The sequence below is a fragment of the Thermobia domestica genome, chromosome 11 (assembly GCF_964235325.1).
Source record: "Thermobia domestica chromosome 11, izTheDome1.hap1.1, whole genome shotgun sequence".
Lineage (NCBI taxonomy): Eukaryota > Metazoa > Arthropoda > Insecta > Zygentoma > Lepismatidae > Thermobia > Thermobia domestica.
In genome coordinates, this window is record NC_137464.1 from 9,636,775 (window position 1) to 9,655,379 (window position 18,605).

The 18,605-nt window shown below is 37.7% G+C and overlaps 1 protein-coding gene across 1 annotated transcript in view; it reads left to right on the forward strand.

Moving 5' to 3' along the window:
* Positions 1 to 953, forward strand: part of LOC145664621 (uncharacterized) — a 56,307-nt gene extending 55,354 nt beyond the window's left edge. The window contains exon 6 of the mRNA XM_081731443.1: positions 950 to 953. Coding sequence (XP_081587569.1) covers positions 950 to 953 — 4 coding nt within the window. The remainder of the gene's footprint in view (positions 1 to 949) is intronic.
* The last annotated feature ends 17,652 nt before the right edge of the window (positions 954 to 18,605 follow it).

Sequence of the window (18,605 nt, forward strand, 5' to 3'; positions counted from 1 at the left end):
TGGGGCTTTTCTTGACCTGAGTTCTATTTCTTATCTCAGGTCTCTTTATACATTTTTATTATTTTTTTTTTAACTGAAATGCAAATATAATTAATTAATACAATTATAATACAATAAACAAACAAGACAAGACAAATACATACTACTAAAACACAAGACCAACTACAAGGAATACACAACAACACAAACAATTTAATTTCCTGTGAACTGAATTAAAATATATATATATATATTTAATTGAACCACATTATACTATTCAGTGATTTCCTATCAAAATTATTTGTTCTGCATATTTGGTTTTCCCTGTATGTACGAAATTAGTTTCTCTCCTGATAACCATTTATTTATTTTACTTTGTTTTTCCCTGTATAACGGGTTGTTTTCCCTGTATGACTAAACAATTCTTTCCTTTTGACTATACAGTAATTAACCTACTTGGTTTCTCGTATATGGTTTCAATATTTTTAACTATATATATATATATATATATATATATATATATATATATATATATATATAATTTTCATTCGTACGATTATCGTCTGCTTGGACCAACTGTTGTTCCATGCGTTGAATAGCAAACGCTGAAAACAAGTCAAATTATAATCAACCATACATATTGTTAATGTAAAACAAGTAAAGAACCATCTTATAAATGAACTGAAAAGGGTTGATTCAAAATTTACATTAAACGTCGGATTTTCGTGAATGCTACCAGTATTGTCATGACGTGTAAGAAAAAAGGTTTGCTCAGGATAGAATGGATGTTAATTAGCTACACCTGACATCTTTTGCATGCCTCATTAAATATATACACATTTCTAACTCTTGTAAATACGAAAATGGTGTTTTATTGGTCATATAAATACATAGTTTAACCATATTTTTAGCTTTAGCTCATATTGGCCCCAAGCGATATAAAACATGTAAATTTTTGGTTATATTCTAGGTGAGTTTCACTTGTTACTTAGAAATATATTTGCCAACATTGGTAATAAGGCGAGTTTCATTTATTACTTACAAATATATTTGCCAGCATTGGCTACTAGGTTATTTAGAACGTACTTTCGTAGAAATATTTATCTTTGTATAATAGGATATAAAGGAATGTTATGGAGTATGAGGGTAACGAATTCTGGACTTGGCGTAGCATCAGTCACTTTGAAAAGATAAATCGCTTCTTAAACCTTTGTCTGTCTCTATTTCTCTCTGTCCCCATGCGGTGATACCTGTAGTCCAGTTTCTTTATTGGATATTGCACCGTACTATATTCAGTAAAATACGATACTGTACAAAGTTTTCACTTGTAACAGCACACTTTACTTTTTAAATACTACTCCCGTTCATGTTTTCTCTTTATATGGTTAGCATTGTGCTGTAACGGATGCTTCACGGCTTAATGAAATTTAAAAAGAAAAATAAAACTCCAGTCTATCTTTTTTTTTTTTTTCTTTCTCTGTATGAGGTGAGGAAACTGCTGTGATTAATATTTCAGAGCTTAAAGATATTTATTCATGACAAAATGAAGGTTACGAGAGGATATCGTAAAGTTTTAATTATCATAGTTAAAAAATCAGGATTGTTATTTTCTAGTTGTTAACTCATCTCTGTTTAGTCACCACCCACATTTACACGTTCCTCTCAGCGTTCCTTCATTTTACGAATACCGTCATTGTAGAAATCTGCACATTGGGCCTTAAACCACTCTTCCACCTCTGAAAAGGTGTCAGCAAACGAGAAACCCAGTGTGCAGATACCTTAGACGTGTGAAATTAGTTATAAATAATTTTTCACATATTACCATAACTGAGAACAATCTCATTCATAATTGTTTGGATGGTTACACGTGTGTCTTCGAGGATTAAACACTTCACGTTCTTCACAGTGGCCGCATCGGCCGTTAGGGGTTGTGTTTCAGGTCTTGGATCGTCTGTGAGGGAAGTATGACCAGTTTGGAATTTCCTTTTCTACTTTACAATGGTGTCACAAGATGTACAATCATCGCTATAGATAGCTTTCATCTCGTCATGAATTTGTTTTGCATTATTACCCTTCAAATGCAGGAACTTTATCACATTGCGAGCCTCAATCTTATCTATCTTGCACTTTGGTTACTTTTGGCACACCCTGTAAAAAATAGCAATCATTAGGAGCTAATTTCCTGAAGATCGTGCACATAAGAACCAAACATATCACTGAAAAATGTTCACCATCATATCTTAATAACTTCCTGGTGATAATTAAAACTTTACGCTACCCCTTCGTAAACTTCTTAATAAATTGCATTTCTTACAGGATTTTTTGTTAAATATTTGTTTATTTTTTGTGGATTATTCTGCGTCATATTTTGTGATATTTTATGGATATTTTCAAAGTTTTTACGACATAGAATTCTGAGCCTTAATTACGCCCTTGTAATTAATTCATTTCTCCCCTATTCCTACCAAAGCCCTTTCCCCTTACAGTGTTGTGATAATATTCAGCAAAAAAATCGATGTTTGCTATGATTTTTTCGAACAATTCGTAACAGGATATAGAACAACAAGAAGAGAACTGTACGTAGCTTAAGTGATTCTTCTGCTGATCAAACTGTTACTCCATCATCATTAGTAAAAGAGGTTCTACGGAAAACGTGAATTTAGGTGGATGAATGGAACAACATTATATAGGATGAAAAAGTAGATAATACATTTATACACTGTACTCGAAACACAATGTGTTATACATTTGCTTAACTATGAATCCTGATAATTTAAGAAAAAAATGTAGATTTACTAACCAAAGGACCCTTCGACAGGTTTTGGCGGAAAATGAAAGTTGAAATTACGAGGCGCATCCAAAAAGTAACTTTCCCAAACGCCTTGAACAGAAACAAAACACAATTAGATGGTACAATTTATTATAAAAGATATAGGATGTGATTAGCTATTCTGCAACATATTCACCACCGGAATTCAGACATTCGTCATACCGTAGGACAAACTTGTGTATACATGTGTCATAGAACTCGGCCACCTGAGATTGGAACCACTGTTTGACAACCTCCTTCGCCTCTCCGTTATTCTGAAAATGCTGATGCTGACCTGACATGAATCTCTTGAGATGTATGAACAGATGGTAATCGCTCGGAGCGAGGTCCGGGTTATACGATGGTGACTGCTGCTTGGTTTCTGGAGTCCTGTAAGCAACCCACGTTTCATCGTGGTATCGTTGCAAAAATGTCAATGCTGACCCCATGCGCCTTGCTTTGTGTTATGAAGTCAGTTACTTCCGCACCCACCTGGCACACAACTTCTTGAACAGGCGCTCCGTGACAATCGTGTGTAATAAGGATCGGGAATTGACCGCTGAGTTCCGTTATTATGAAGCGACGATTATCTACATGATGCGTTCCTGAACAAGGTCCACAAGGACGTCTGTGATGACGGTTGTCGTCCTGCTGCAAATTGTCTACTACCAGCAACGCACCATCTGCTTGCTCATAACATTAAGCCCATAGACCTGGCACAGCTGACGACGGATTTCAATTGCGCCATGTCCTGTGCATTATCACTTCTCGCACTTCACACGCGGCGGGAGCTGGAATAGGAACGTCCATCTTCAACCATTGCCTCGCCGCTGCTGAGGGCACTAGCCACTAGGGAAGTTCCGTTGGCACATGCGCCATGCTAGAACCTTACTCTCTCACGTGCATGCAGTCGTTTCGCGCAACATAGGTTTCCTAGCTATGGGACGCGTAGGAAACTTACTTTTTGGATGCGCCTCGTAATTCGAAAATTGGGTGCAGTCATTTAAGTTTGGGGACAAGTCTTTCAGAAAAAGTAGAACTTTCCGGATTGCAAAACGCATCTCGGTGAAGAGATCAAAAACATTGCAAATTTTATAGTGGGGTATATGGAAAACCATCACTCATTGCTGACATTTTTTGTTACCATATGCTCATGCCAGGAGGCTGATTCCAACGTATGATGTACAATAATATCCTTTTAAAAATAATAGTTGGAAACAAGAATGGTGACTTTTTCTAGTTTGTGCACAGATGACATTATAAAAAGAGCAAATCGGGCTACTTTCTACGAGACTGACCCTCATTGGCGATTTTTTAAAGGTACCTTCTCTTCATTGTCGGAGGCCGATTCTAATGTTTGACGTAATGTAACAGGGTGTCTATCGGTCACGAAAGTCCCTTAAAAATGTCACGAAATCAGAAAATGGTCATGAAAGTCAAGAAATTTAGCTTTTGAGTCACGATTTTTTTTTATCTCTACGAATATAAATACAGACTCGAAAATTTTGTTCTATATAACGTCAAAATTCACCACCAAAAATGTTTATAGTCGGCTTTAGACGCTACCAAATCACAAGAAAGCACGCTTCTATCATATGCATGAAAATTCGGCTTAATTCACACCCAATTTCGCTCTTGAGAATGTTACGAAATTTTATCGTTTGGTAAAGAAAAGGTCACAAATAATCACGAAATTCCATTTTGGATTTTTAGTAGACACCCTGTGTAATGTTCTCTGCAAATATTTGCAAACCAGGACGATGCTTCGTTTTGAGCAGAAATAACGTTGCAAAAATACGTTCTTGAATACTGTTCCTATGTTGCCTCTGTACTTTGGTATTTGGCGAGTGATAGGCACAAGATATTTGCTTTACCTGCCACGTACTTAAACCATCTTTTCATTGACACCAACGAAACCAATGAGGGTAACGATCCTGTTCTTGATTAGAATATTAGGGCTAAATCTGAACTAAATACAGGGTGGCCCAAAAGTAAGTATACAGCATCGTGCTGATCAGCTCATTGTATTTTATGTCATTTCTTATTGTTATCCATAGTTTCTTTATTATTTGTTCTTAATGTGTTTTTACTTATATCTTAAGCTCGGAAGAGCCGAAGCACCTAAAACCATAAACTAGAATGTTATACTTGAGCAATGCAGGGGTGTATACCTACTTTTGGGACACCTTGTATATAAAAATGAAAACCACTATGTTTGTGACCTCGTGGACTTCCCGACCGATTCGATCAAATTTTTAACATAAATGAGGTTCGGGCCTGAGATTTTTGTATCATTTCACTTTGATGGTACAACGTATATATATATATACATATATATATAAAACTTAATAACTCTTGAACCACGAGACCGATCTCAATCAAATTTGCCACATAGATGAAGTTCGGGCCTAGGATGGTTTTACAATTTCACTTTGACGGTACAATGTAGGGGAGGCGGAAGGGCAGATATATAAAAAATACATAAAAATGAAAGTGACTAAGTTTATGACTTAATAACTCTCGAAACACACGACCGATCTCGATCAAATTTTCATCATAAATGAGGTTCGGGACTAGGATGCTTTTTGTCTATTCACTTTGACGGTGCAACTTAGGGGATGGGGAGACATTTTAAAATGATTGAAAATGACCGATATTAGTGTCGAATCCATAGTTTTCGGGGTCGCTGAGACGAACAGTGATACTTATGATATCGTTTAAGTCCAAATTCAGCCCCCATCGGTACTCCTAAGGAGGGATGGTGAACATCTAAAAATAATTGAAAATGACCGATATTATTGTCGTATTCGTAGTTTTTGTGATCCCTAAGTTGATCGATGACAGTTTTTGTGCCCTTTGTGTCCAAAATGAAACGTATTCTCTCTGTGCGAAAAACGGGCAGTCTGCTAGTACATGCCAATTCTATAATTCTTTTTATCATTTAGCATTTTGTGACTTGTTATTAGTTACCTAATTCAATTTAAGCCAAACAGGGTTGAAGTGAGGCAGCTGAAGCAGCGCTTAATTATAGGGTGTCAAATTGGAAATCAGAAATCCAATATTTACTCTTATCCTTTTGTCTATTTCCTTTTTTGGGGGGGGGAGGTAGGGGGCAGAATTACCCTATTTGATTTAACGTAGTTACAGATGAGTTTTCCTTGTACACGTTCATGTTCATGAAAGGATAACGAATCCAGATCCTTTCTTTATCAGAAGTTCCGAGGCATAGACAAAATGAAAAATTTTTTCTTGGTATGAAAGGGCAGGATTTATATTTGTTACCTTACCATTTCAGTTTGCTCATTTCACAAGAATATTCAGATTTATATTTTCATTGCATAAACTTACAGCTAATTCTGAAAAAAAAAAAAAAATGCAGCTTCATCAGTTAACCGAAATAACCCCTAACGTTAAAATTTCAACCACATTTTGTTGCTTGCAAAATCTTCAGTATTTATTTCCAGTTAACAGTGCGAGGGTTGATCAGAAAGTAAGGTGCAGTTATAGTGTTCGACTAAAAACAGGGAATTCGTGTTATTATTCAGTTCAAAATCTCTTGTCGTCGCGACATCTATCGAGGAATTTGAAGCTTAAAATATATTAAACTCATGCCTGTTCTTTATGGTTGCGAAACATGGTCGCTTACTCTGAGGGAAGAACATAGAACATAGAGGGAAAGTATTTGAGAACAATATCCTGTGACGAATATAGGGACCCAAGAGGAACGGGAATGGCGGAAACTTCATAACGAGGAACTACATAATTTATACGGTTTACCCAACATTGTTGGGTCGTCAAGTCTAGGAGGCTTAGGTGGGCAGGTCATGTAGCTAGAATGGAAGAAAGTAGAAACGCTTTCAAAGTCTTGACTGGAAGATTAATCGGAAAACGACCATTAGGAAGACCTAGGCAAAGATGGGAGGACAATTAAGATGGATCTCGCAAAGATAGGAATACAAAGTAGACACTGGATCCATTGGCTAAGGATAGAAGTCAGTGGAGAGCTTTTGTGAACGCGGCATTGAACCTCCGGGTTCCATAGGCCATAGAGTTAGTTTAGTTAGTTATTATTTCATACAAGCAAGGTTATTTTCGGACATAGTTTCCATATCGGTTAAAGCTCTTGTCGCATGATGAGATGAGTGAACATTCCCTCCTGGTAAAAATCCTATTCTTGCATGTTCAGCCACGTTGTCACGAAGTGTTTCATCTCCTCGTCTGAAGCGAAACAACGGCTTCGTAGGTACTTCCGAACGACATTCTCAGTTCTGCCATCAGATGCCGTAATGTGGTTGTTGTATGGAGCATTGGATTTTATGGTTCAGAGACTTGAACATCACGAAAGTTAGAGAAGAAATATTTAGAGAGCTTCAAAATATGGTGTTGGAGGAAGATGGAGAAGATAAAATGGACAGAAAGAGTAACAAACGAAGACGTTTTAAAACGGATAGGAAAGAAGAGGACGCTTCGTAGAAAGGCCCAATTGGATTGGACACATCTTGCGAAGAAACTTGTCTTCTTCAGACCGCCATAGAAGGAAAGCGAGGAGTAGGAAAAAGAAGAACACAACTGATCGATCACTTGAAAAATAGAAGAAAATATTAGAAGTTAAAAGAAGAAACTGAAAATCGAGAAACATGGAAGAAACATTTCTAGGCCCAAACTGAAAATTAAGAAGAAAAAAAACCTCATTAGTCCCAGAACCTGCTAAAAGGCAGAATATTTAATAATAATAATAATAATAATAATAATAATAATAACGTAGTCCTCCTGTTGTCCTAAATCACCCCCTCCACAGGAGCTGTGTTCAAATCTGTTGACGCCGTGCTAGGTTGGGCACTGCGCTCCTCGTCGGTGACGTTTTCTCCACCAGCCACAAACTTGCGACACCATTCTGCGACATGCTGACGAGACATTACAGTCTCTCTGTAAACCTCTACCCGTATCTGGTGAATTTCAGCCGTGGTTACATGTTTCGCCCACAGAAATCGAATAACTGAGCGGACTACTTCGCGAGACAAGTTTTCCAAACCATTCGCCATTTGTGTTTACCTACAACTAGCCATAGATGGCGGGTGGCTGAAACTGCACAGTTGTCAGTTCCATGTATTACAATTACCGTACACTCTTTATTCCTCTATAACAGACAAAATTCCAAAAATATCGGCTTAGTAACCTTAGTTTCTGATCCTCCCTCGTATATATTATACGTAGTAGGCAGATTCCTGGCATGAACCGATATTTGCTGGAAAACGTCGCCAGTGAGTGCTCTCTGACATGCTTAAAGTGCAGTTAGTTTTACTTTTTTCCAAAATTGTGTAAGCGCAATCGAGTCCAGTCACCATTCTGATTTGCAGCTATTATTGCACATTATTCTGTACTTTGGAATCTGCCCCCTGGCATGAACATAAGGTACCTAAAAATTTCGGCAGTAAGAGTTTATCTCATAGAAAGTGGTGAGATTTCAAGTTTTGTGCAATATCATTTGTGAGAAAACGAGAAAGATCAGCATTCTGGTTTGCAACTATTATTTGCAAAGGACGTTAGTGTACATCATACGTTGGAATTAGCTCCCTGGTATGAACATAAGGTACTTACAAATTTTCAGCAATGAGGGTTAGTCTCATGGGAAGTGATGCGATTTGCATTTCTTAACAACGTCATTTGTGCGCAAGCAAGAAAGATCGCCTGGTTTGCAAGTATTATTTGCAGAGGACATTAATGTACGACATACGTTGGGACGTATGAAGATAAGGTAACTAAAAATTTTCGATAATGAGTGACAGTTTCCCATACATCCAAAAGAAACTGAACTTTTGTTCTAAAAAAAATAATTTGTTAAGTTTTTTGCAAAATACTTTCAGTCTCCTTCAAGGTAATCTCCATTAGATGCGATGCAATTCTCCAGTCATCTTTCTCACTGTTTGAAGCATCTCTGCAACTCTTCAACTTCGATATCGTCCAGTGCCCTCTGCTAAGCTCTTTTTACACCTTCCACATTATCAAAATACCTCCCTTTTAGATTTTTTCATTCTCGGGAATAGAAAAAAAAATAGTCTCACGGGACTAGGCCTAGCAAATACGGAGGGTAGGAAACGATTGCCTACTCGTGGGAGCCCAAATATCCAGATTCTGTGTGAGCAGACGAGGAACAAACTTAGCAGCAACACGTCTCTTTTGCAAATCCTCTGGCATGAGTTTCAACTCACTCCTGTCTGTTCTGAAATTTCGTCTATCTTGAAACAACGATCCTTGTTGATTTTTTGGCGGATTTTTCCAATGTTTTCGTCGTTTTGAGATGATGATGAGCACCCAAAACGAGCATGATCTTCAACATTGATCTCATGTTTAAACCTCTCAAAACACTCGAAAACTTGTGTGCGCTCATAGCAACTTTCTTGAAAGTCTGTTAAAGCATTTGGTGAGCTTCAATTGCAAGGAAGAAGAAAATTTTCTAACATATTTTTTGTTCTTTTAAATCTCTCATAACGATTTCGCAGATGGCAAACGAGAACAGTTGAGAAACACAACACTACAATCAAACATCAACCTCCTACGCAGATGCAACTTGGGTAGCTGATTTGAAAAGGACTAATAGAAGGTCCTACCTAGCGGAAGAACTCTCTACTACGCCTAGGAACGGCCGCGCGCTTTCAGTCCGTTTTTTAAGGGGGGGGGAGGAAGGGGGAGTCGTCGTATATCCCATTAGAAAATTTGCAGTGTTTTTGCATTCTTCACCGAGATGCGTTTTGCAATCCGGAAATTTCTGATTTTTACAGAATTGTCCTCAAACCTAAATGACTGCACCTAATTTTCGAATTAGTTCCAAATTTTATTTTCCACCGAAACCGTCAGGAGATCCTTGTGTTATCTTTGTGCCAAACCACTGTATTGCGTGGTTGTATTAAGCAATGTTAAGAAAAACACAAGAAAACTTATCGTTGAATTGTACTAGTAGTTAATCGAATCCAACTCTTCTTCGCCACCCAGCCCCCGCCAAGTGAACTTTGTGGTGGACAAACACCGTGTGCGTGGGTTTTCTTGGGGTTCTCCCGTTCCCTCCCACTTTCTTCATTCCGCCATTTCATTCATTACTCATCATCACCGTCTCCTTTAGCCTAACCGGCATAACCGCGGGACGTAAAACTCAAAGATTTCATTTTATTTTTTCTAATTCGCCAGTCAGTAACATAACGTTAAAGTATAAAATTTAGGCCCTACTCTCCTAAGGCCAGGAATTAAGTTTTTTTTTTTTTTTTTAAATAAAAATTTAAAGATATATGAGGCACGTTCGCACAATAAGTGTACTAGGGCCCTCGCGGGCAGAAGGAATTTGTTATTGCTATGTTGATGACACTACCTTATAACTTAGTTCCTACCCTTTCCAGCGAGCCCAGTCATTCGTCAGACCAGAACTGTGGCCACAGTACGTTTCTCGTGAAAGATGTCGATAAAATCTGCTGTCAAGTACGAGATTCGTAGCGTTATCCATTATCTCGTTGTGAAGGAAAAATCTTTGTTTGAAGTTTTTAACGAGATCAAATCAGTTTATGGCGAAGGAATTATGAATCGTACGAATGTGTTTAAGTGGTGTCATGAATTTAAAAACGGTCGCAGTGAGGTGCACGATGAGCAAAGGAGTGGAAGACCGTCGATTTTGACTGATATGCGCATTCTCCTGACTTGGCGCTTTCAGACTATAATTTGTTCACCTTGCCGCAGATTCACATGGATGGAAAAATAAATTTCAACTGACGAGGAAATGAAGGTGGAGATGAAGAATTGGGCAAAAGAGGTGGCGGCACACTTCTTTGACTAAGGCATAAAAAAAATTAGTCCCTCGTCTTACCAAGTGCATCGGGAGGGATGGCGACTACATGGAAAAATAGTTCACATAATACTGATGTAAGCAAGTAAAAGTTTTCTTTTAAATAATTTTTTTGAAACCTACAAAAGTCTAGTACTTATTTTCTGCACGTGCCTCGTATATATTTTTCAAAAATAAAAAATTAAAACAATTGAAGGATAAGGAAAAAAGAGGAGGAATGTCACAAAACTGGATTTTCGAGAAAACGGCGTTTTTATATTTTAAACCGCGTAAAAAAGAATAGAGTGTCAAATCTTTTGCCCCTTTTTACATGGACATTTCTACATCTACGCATGCATGGCATATACTGTCAAATAGTACCAAGAGTCACCAACAGATAGGACAAAGCACTCGGTAAAGCATACACATGGACATTCCTTGTTTTTTCTTCCTTACCCTTCAATTGGATATCTCAAAATCTAATTAGCTGGAAGGGGGATTCAACTTCAGCAGGGGGTCAGAAATTTAAAACATTAGATATGTCCCAAATGGAGGTGATCAAACCAATACACTAAAACTGCAAAATTAAACTGATAAAAATAGAATGCATTTTTGAGCCTTGCTAATTAGAATTCTGTTTACTTTTCATCAACATCTTACATTTTTTTGCTGGCCAAAACCTCGACTAGTACTTCACCAAAAGCGCAGGATTAATAGTAATGATGTTGAAGATCTTTTTCCTTGCCTTTTCGCAATTTTGTTGGCACCCTGTTCATCATAAAGCCTAAGGATCATGAGGTGATCATGAACCCTCTCATCATCTCAGTGTATGTAAGCGTGTTATGATAAAACTATTGGATATATTTCTGACACATTTTTGCCTAAAACTTTATTTTTCTTTTATTTTTTTTCAGGCAATTTAGTTTCTGGGAAGCTTGTTATGCAGCGAGAAGATTCTAATAATATAAATGTTCTTAATCGCAGTCTGTTATCGTCTCTAACCAATAATCGTGATCTGGAAACTATAAAATACATTGAAACCAACAGTGGTGATTTAGAGGGAACTCGTGATGACGTTCAAAATAATTATGGCCACATGCGTACATCTATGGTAGGAAGTGTTTGTGGCTTTGAACGTACGGATAGTTTTACAGATACTATTCGAAGTGCTGAATTAACAGATAGGGGAATTGCGTCTCAAAATTACCTGTCAAATGAGCCATTTTCTCTTTGTGAAGGCAGTTCCATGGATACAGCTAAAATTCAGAGAGATTGTGATCTTTTGCTGCGAAATACAAACGCCAGTAGTTCCAGAGTTGATTTATATGCTCCAAATAAATCTTGTTCAGTTAATGATAGTACCATTAGTAAATTATTTTCTCTGAGCAGTATTTCCAATGGATTACATTCACCTCCACTAGCATGTAACAATTGGGACGAAGATACAAGTACCGTGGAGAAGGTGGAGATGATGGTTGAAGCTTTCGAAAAGGTATTCAGTTATAATTCTTCAAATGAGCCTAGTAATGATGTACATTCAAACCAGAATCTTCCACCCAACTTAGGGGAGTGTGAGGAAGACCTTCCGATAACTGAGCTGTCCGTTTCTACAAGTAAAGTGGCAGAGTTGGACTCTGAAATGCTAAACGAAGGGGGGTCAGTTGAATTTTGTGTTGATAAGTCCGAAGTTAGTGAATCTTCTGTACCAACAATTACCTCTCCAATTGCCAGTGGATCGCCAAAAAGATCATCGTCATCCAATGAAAGTGAACCGAAGAATTTTAAGAAACTAAAAACATCAAAATGCGAAAAACCACAAAACACACAGAAGGTAAAAAACAAAACGTCAAAAGGATTTGTAGAACCTAATAATGCAAACAATAGTAATGGAGAACTGAGCTGTGAGGACCTTTTAGTAGGAACGTTACGGAGCGGGAAAAAGCGGGCAAGCTCCTCAGACTCAATGCACAAATCTGAAGTAGCATTAAGCAAAGAAATGAGACTCAGTCAGACAGCCAATGGAAGGAAAAGTTCTTCGTCACCTTTCAAGTTGAGTCTTAGCCCAGGAAGTGCAACACTAAATATGTTACATGTTTCAGAAGAAGAGGGGTGTCTTGGGTCTGAATCTCCTGCAACTAATACCAGATCCCGCACAAGTAATAAAACAACTAGCGAAGATTCACCAGCTCCGTTAAATAGCCGTGTGATGCAGGTCAAAACATCTGGAAGCGCAGTGGTTGATAAAAGCCCTATCACAGTGTCTCCTGCAGTACATACCATATCTCGCGTGCCACATGTGGAAATTCCAAGTGAAGATATCGCCAAAGGAAATGTCCAAGTGGAGTTGAAATCTCCTGTGAAGAAAAAGGATTTGTCTGAAAATAAGGAAGCCAGTAGGCGAAATAAAAGATCAGATGGAGATGATAAAGCTTTGCATGGTCATAACGCTAATGTTGAATTCGGAAAGCCATCTCCAGAGATGAACTTAGAAAGTGCTGTACCTAAAATCCCACATAATGCCACAGATTCCGGTGACAGTAATGTGAATGTCTCTCCTGCTTTAAATACCAGATCTCGTACTCATCACGTGAAAGTTTCATTTGCGGATAACTCAAAAACCGGTGCTACAGTAGAAGCGAAGTCGTCTTCGCAAATTAATGAGAAATTGTTACAGAAAAATACGGCTGTTATAGAAAAGGACCATAGAATAGGAAAACAACCTTGTACAGATGTCAGTATTCCACAGGACCAAAATATTAGTTCTGAATTGGGCAGTCCAGTGTCAGTACAAAGTTCTATATCTAAACAATCTGATGATATTCCTTGTAACTCTGTGGCAGTGACGTCTCCTGCATTGAATACCAGATCTCGGCGACAGAGTATTGGATTTTCTACAGACACATTCTCTAGTATACAGAAATCGGTACAGAAGGATGCGGCTGTTGGCGAAAACGACCATAGAATAGGGGGACAACCTTGTACAGAAGTCACTATTCCACAGGACCAAAATGTTAATTCTGAATTGGAGAACCCAGTGTCAGTACAATGTTCTAAATCGAAGCAATCTGATTATAATATTCCTCGAAATACCGACGCAGTGACATCTCCTGCATTGAATACCAGATCTCGAAGACAGAGTATTGGATTTTCTACAGACACATTCTCGAGTATACAGAAATCGTTACAGAAGGATACGGCTGTTGGCGAAAACGACCATAGAATGGGGGGACAACCTTGTACAGAAGTCACTATTCCACAGGACCAAAATGTTAATTCTGAATTGGAGAACCCAGTGTCAGTACAATGTTCTAAATCGAAGCAATCTGATTATAATATTCCTCGAAATACCGACGCAGTGACATCTCCTGCATTGAATACCAGATCTCGAAGACAGAGTATTGGATTTTCTACAGACACATCCTCGAGTATACAAAAATCGTTACAAAAGGATACGGCTGTTGGCGAAAACGACCATAGAATAGGGGGACAACCTTGTACAGAAGTCACTATTCCACAGGACCAAAATGTTAATTCTGAATTGGAGAACCCAGTGTCAGTACAATGTTCTAAATCGAAGCAATCTGATTATAATATTCCTCGAAATACCGACGCAGTGACATCTCCTGCATTGAATACCAGATCTCGAAGACAGAGTATTGGATTTTCTACAGACACATCCTCGAGTATACAAAAATCGTTACAAAAGGATACGGCTGTTGGCGAAAACGACCATAGAATAGGGGGACAACCTTGTACAGAAGTCACTATTCCACAGGACCAAAATGTTAATTCTGAATTGGAGAACCCAGTGTCAGTACAATGTTCTAAATCGAAGCAATCTGATTATAATATTCCTCGAAATACCGACGCAGTGACATCTCCTGCATTGAATACCAGATCTCGAAGAAAGAGTATTGGATTTTCTACAGACACATTCTCGAGTATACAGAAATCGTTACAGAAGGATACGGCTGTTGGCGAAAACGACCATAGAATAGGGGGACAACCTTGTACAGAAGTCACTATTCCACAGGACCAAAATGTTAATTCTGAATTGGAGAACCCAGTGTCAGTACAATGTTCTAAATCGAAGCAATCTGATTATAATATTCCTCGAAATACCGACGCAGTGACATCTCCTGCATTGAATACCAGATCTCGAAGACAGAGTATTGGATTTTCTACAGACACATTCTCGAGTATACAGAAATCGTTACAGAAGGATGCGGCTGTTGGCGAAAACGACCATAGAATAGGGGGACAACCTTGTACAGAAGTCACTATTCCACAGGACCAGAATGTTAATTCTGAATTGGATAGCCCAATGCCAGAACAGAGTTCTAAGTCAGATCTATCTCAAGAGGATATCCACTGTAACAGCATCCCAACGTCATCTCCTGCATTGAATACCAGATCTCGGAGACAGAATGCTAGTGAGACATTGCTGCAGACAAACGCGTCTGGCGTCAGCGAAGTTGATAGTTTGAAGAAACACTCGAATGAAACTGTAGGGGACAAGATTATTGGTACTGAATCTGAAAGTCTGATGTCAAGGATTAATTCGAGAAGTGCTAGAGTTAAGCGCTCAAAAGTGTATGATGAAACTATTGGTAAGGAACCAGTGACAGATTCTCCTATAACTACAAACAATGCTACAAACACTGTTACAGTAATCGAGAGAGAGGTACAGAAATTGTCAGATACAAGTGTAAACCAAATTTATAATTTCGAACACGGAAGTTCAGTGCCTGTAGTTGATTTACGGAATGTTATTGGTACGAGCTCACAACCTGATGATATAGCTTGCAATAAGGGGTCGGTGGCAATCTCTCCTGCTTTAAATACTATATCCCGTGCAAATCAAGAAAAAGTTCCGTCAACTGATAACGTAAATCACAACGTACCAGGAGAGTTAAAATCTAATGAAAAATATATAACTGAAAGCAAAGAAATCAGAAGTCCAAAGAAGCCGTCTTGTTTATTGTCAAAGGTTAACTCGCAAAATACTGTACCTAAAAAATCGCTTCATAATGACGAAGTTCTCGATAAAAATCCTACCACAGTATCTCCTGCGTTAAATACCAGATCTCGTACACAACACATAAACATTCTGTCTCCAGATAACGCAGAAACCAATGCTACAGTAAAGTTGAAATCTTCGAAAACTAGTGAGAATTTGTTACAGAAAGATATTTCTGGCAGCGATGAAAACAGCAGCAGATTAAAGAAAAAATCTTTAAATGTGGAAACTAAGAATTCTGAATGTCAGGGTCCAATAGCAATCGTAAATTCTGAAACTGCTAAGCCAAAAATATCAGAAGATGGTCATTTAGATTCAAATAAGAATCCAGCGGAAAGTTCTCCTGCATTGAATACCAGATCTCGAACACATAATGTGGAAATCTCGCCTGGAGATAACATAAAAACTAAAGCTTCGAGTTCTATAACTGAAAGTTCACCATCAAAGGTTCATGTGGAAATATCTCCTAAGGATAAAGCGAAGAGCAATTTTTCAGTGGGGTGTAAATCTCCTTCGAAGATTATTGAGAATTTGCAACAGGAGAGAACGTTCGAAAGTGAGGTCAATAGGTTAAAAGCAAAAACAAATGTAAGAGATGTGAAATCTTCGCAAGATCAAAATGTTATTGTTCAATGCGGGAGTCTGATTAACTCACGTTTATGCACAGATAAAAGTTCAGAAAGTAAGAACAGTGTTGCAAGCTTCCCTGCATTAAACACCAGGTCTCGTGCATCATTAGAAGGTACATCTACAGATAACGCAGTAAATGACATTGAAGTAGGGTTGAAATCACCTGTGAAAACTAACAAGAATTCCGCACAGAGACAGTCTCCCAGTAGCGACAAAGCTAATAAAATAAAGAAAAAATTGAACCGAGACATTGAAATACCACACAATCAGATTAATTCGCCTAAAAATACTCAGGATTCTGATGCAGATTCTCCTGCACTCCGTACAAGATCTCGTTTACAAGTGGCTCAAAAAGATCCTCATAAAGGAATTTCACTTGTCGGTAAGTCCGAAATAACAACCAAGATTGCACGTGTCTCTCTTCATAAGTTAGATGAGGGTGAAATGAATAATTTGATCACTGAATCAGGTGGTCCTTTGAAGAACTCTGCAAATGACGCAACAGGCAACGATACAAGAAAAGATCGTAACATTTTAAGCAATAAGACAGAACTTTCAGACGACAATAAAGCAACATCATTGCCTTTTCCTACTACCTCTTTATGTAATGATCAGTTGGATAAAATCTATCATCAAGTTATAGAAACAGAAATTAATGTGGACAGCGGAAATCCTTCCAGCTCAGAAGGAGCTTCATTAAGGACAATTGAAACAAATGAAAAAGTACCTCATGATGATGATGATGAATCATCAAAAAAATATTGTTGTGAAGGGTTTGAAGCAAATACGGGTGACAAAGTTTATGAAAATCACGTTTATAAACCCCATGAAAGTGGTTTTCGCCAGAGCGAAAATGACAAGTCAGATGATCATTTTCATTGTGTTACAAAAGACAATCGCACTTACCTTACTGACAATAATTATTCACCCAGCTCTAACCATACTTGTGATAATGCATTGACTGAAGTACGTAATAGAGAAATGTATCGTTCAGATGAATATAGAGATGCCTTAGTAACGGAAAACCTCAATGACGGTTCTCGTGAAAAGTACGTAGGTACCTCAGATGTAAATCCAGGAGATTTGGAGTATGTGAACGGTGTCCTTTACCGCGCGTATGAAACAGCTACAAACGCATCTTCAGAAGCAGGGACTGTTTCGAGAATACAGATGGAGTCTGAGGCTTCCATAAATAATTATCCTGCAGAGAGCAATGCGTGCGTTCCTGAAGCTGGAAGAACTTTCATTAGAAGTTGCCATTTGTCTCTTTACAGTTGTTTTCCTTACTTTTCTTTTTATTGTTCTGTATTTTAATGTTTGAATTTTCTGTTATTTTGCGGTTGTCTGTATTTATGTAATGTCAGTTTGTTCTATTTTTGTGACTGTTCAATTTATGAATTGCATTTTATGTTTATGTGCATGTCCGATCTGAAGTTTTTATATGTCTCGGCCTAGTTTCCGGCAGGTCTTTTAAATATGCGCAAGTGAACAGCTTTACTTTATTTCTGGAAGTAACATTTTATAAATTGTCATGTAATTATCCACCCTTAATTTAATAATCAATTCTTTCTAGTAGCTTATTCACACATCAGTATTCAGTTTTGTTTTTTTCGTTCATTTTTGTATGATGGATAACGTTCATAGTACAAATTACTGTACAAAGAATTACATTTAAAATATTCAGAAAGCAATGAAAAATACAGTGGTAGTTTGATAGTGAGAAATATAAATTTTAAAAAAATATTTGCTCAAGCACCAATTCACAGCAAGTATTTCCTGACCAAATATAGACACAATCTTGGTGCAAATGCTGTGTCTTGGAAGTCTCTATTTGTGTAAATGTTCATAAGTTTTTAAAGATTGTAATTATTATTGTACGTTAATGCAATAATGATAATTTTATATAATAAATACTTGTTGGTTTAAAAAATAATCTTTATTGAATATAATTTATGATTAGTAGTAGTTGCGGTCAAGTCTTACTTTATAGGTTAAATTGGTATTTAATTAAAAGTTCAATAATTCATTCTTCACATTAAACAAACAGTTGCATTTCTCAATCCGCAGGTAAGAAAATCACAAAATAGCTGCAGATACATCAGAATTGTAGCAAAAGCAATGTCTGTGGCCATTTCAGATTATCAACTTGTTGACGAATGGAAATATCTGCAGCTTGAGAATGAACCTACTGGAAGTGAAATCACTTCATGTATTGACAGTTATTGGGCTTTTATGGGACTGAAGAGGGAGGATGGTTTACCAAAGTTTCCTCTGGTGAGTAAAGTGATGAAACCTGTACTCTGCCTGTCTCATGGTAATGCTGACATTGAAAGAAGTCTCCGTATCAAAAAATGCTCTTA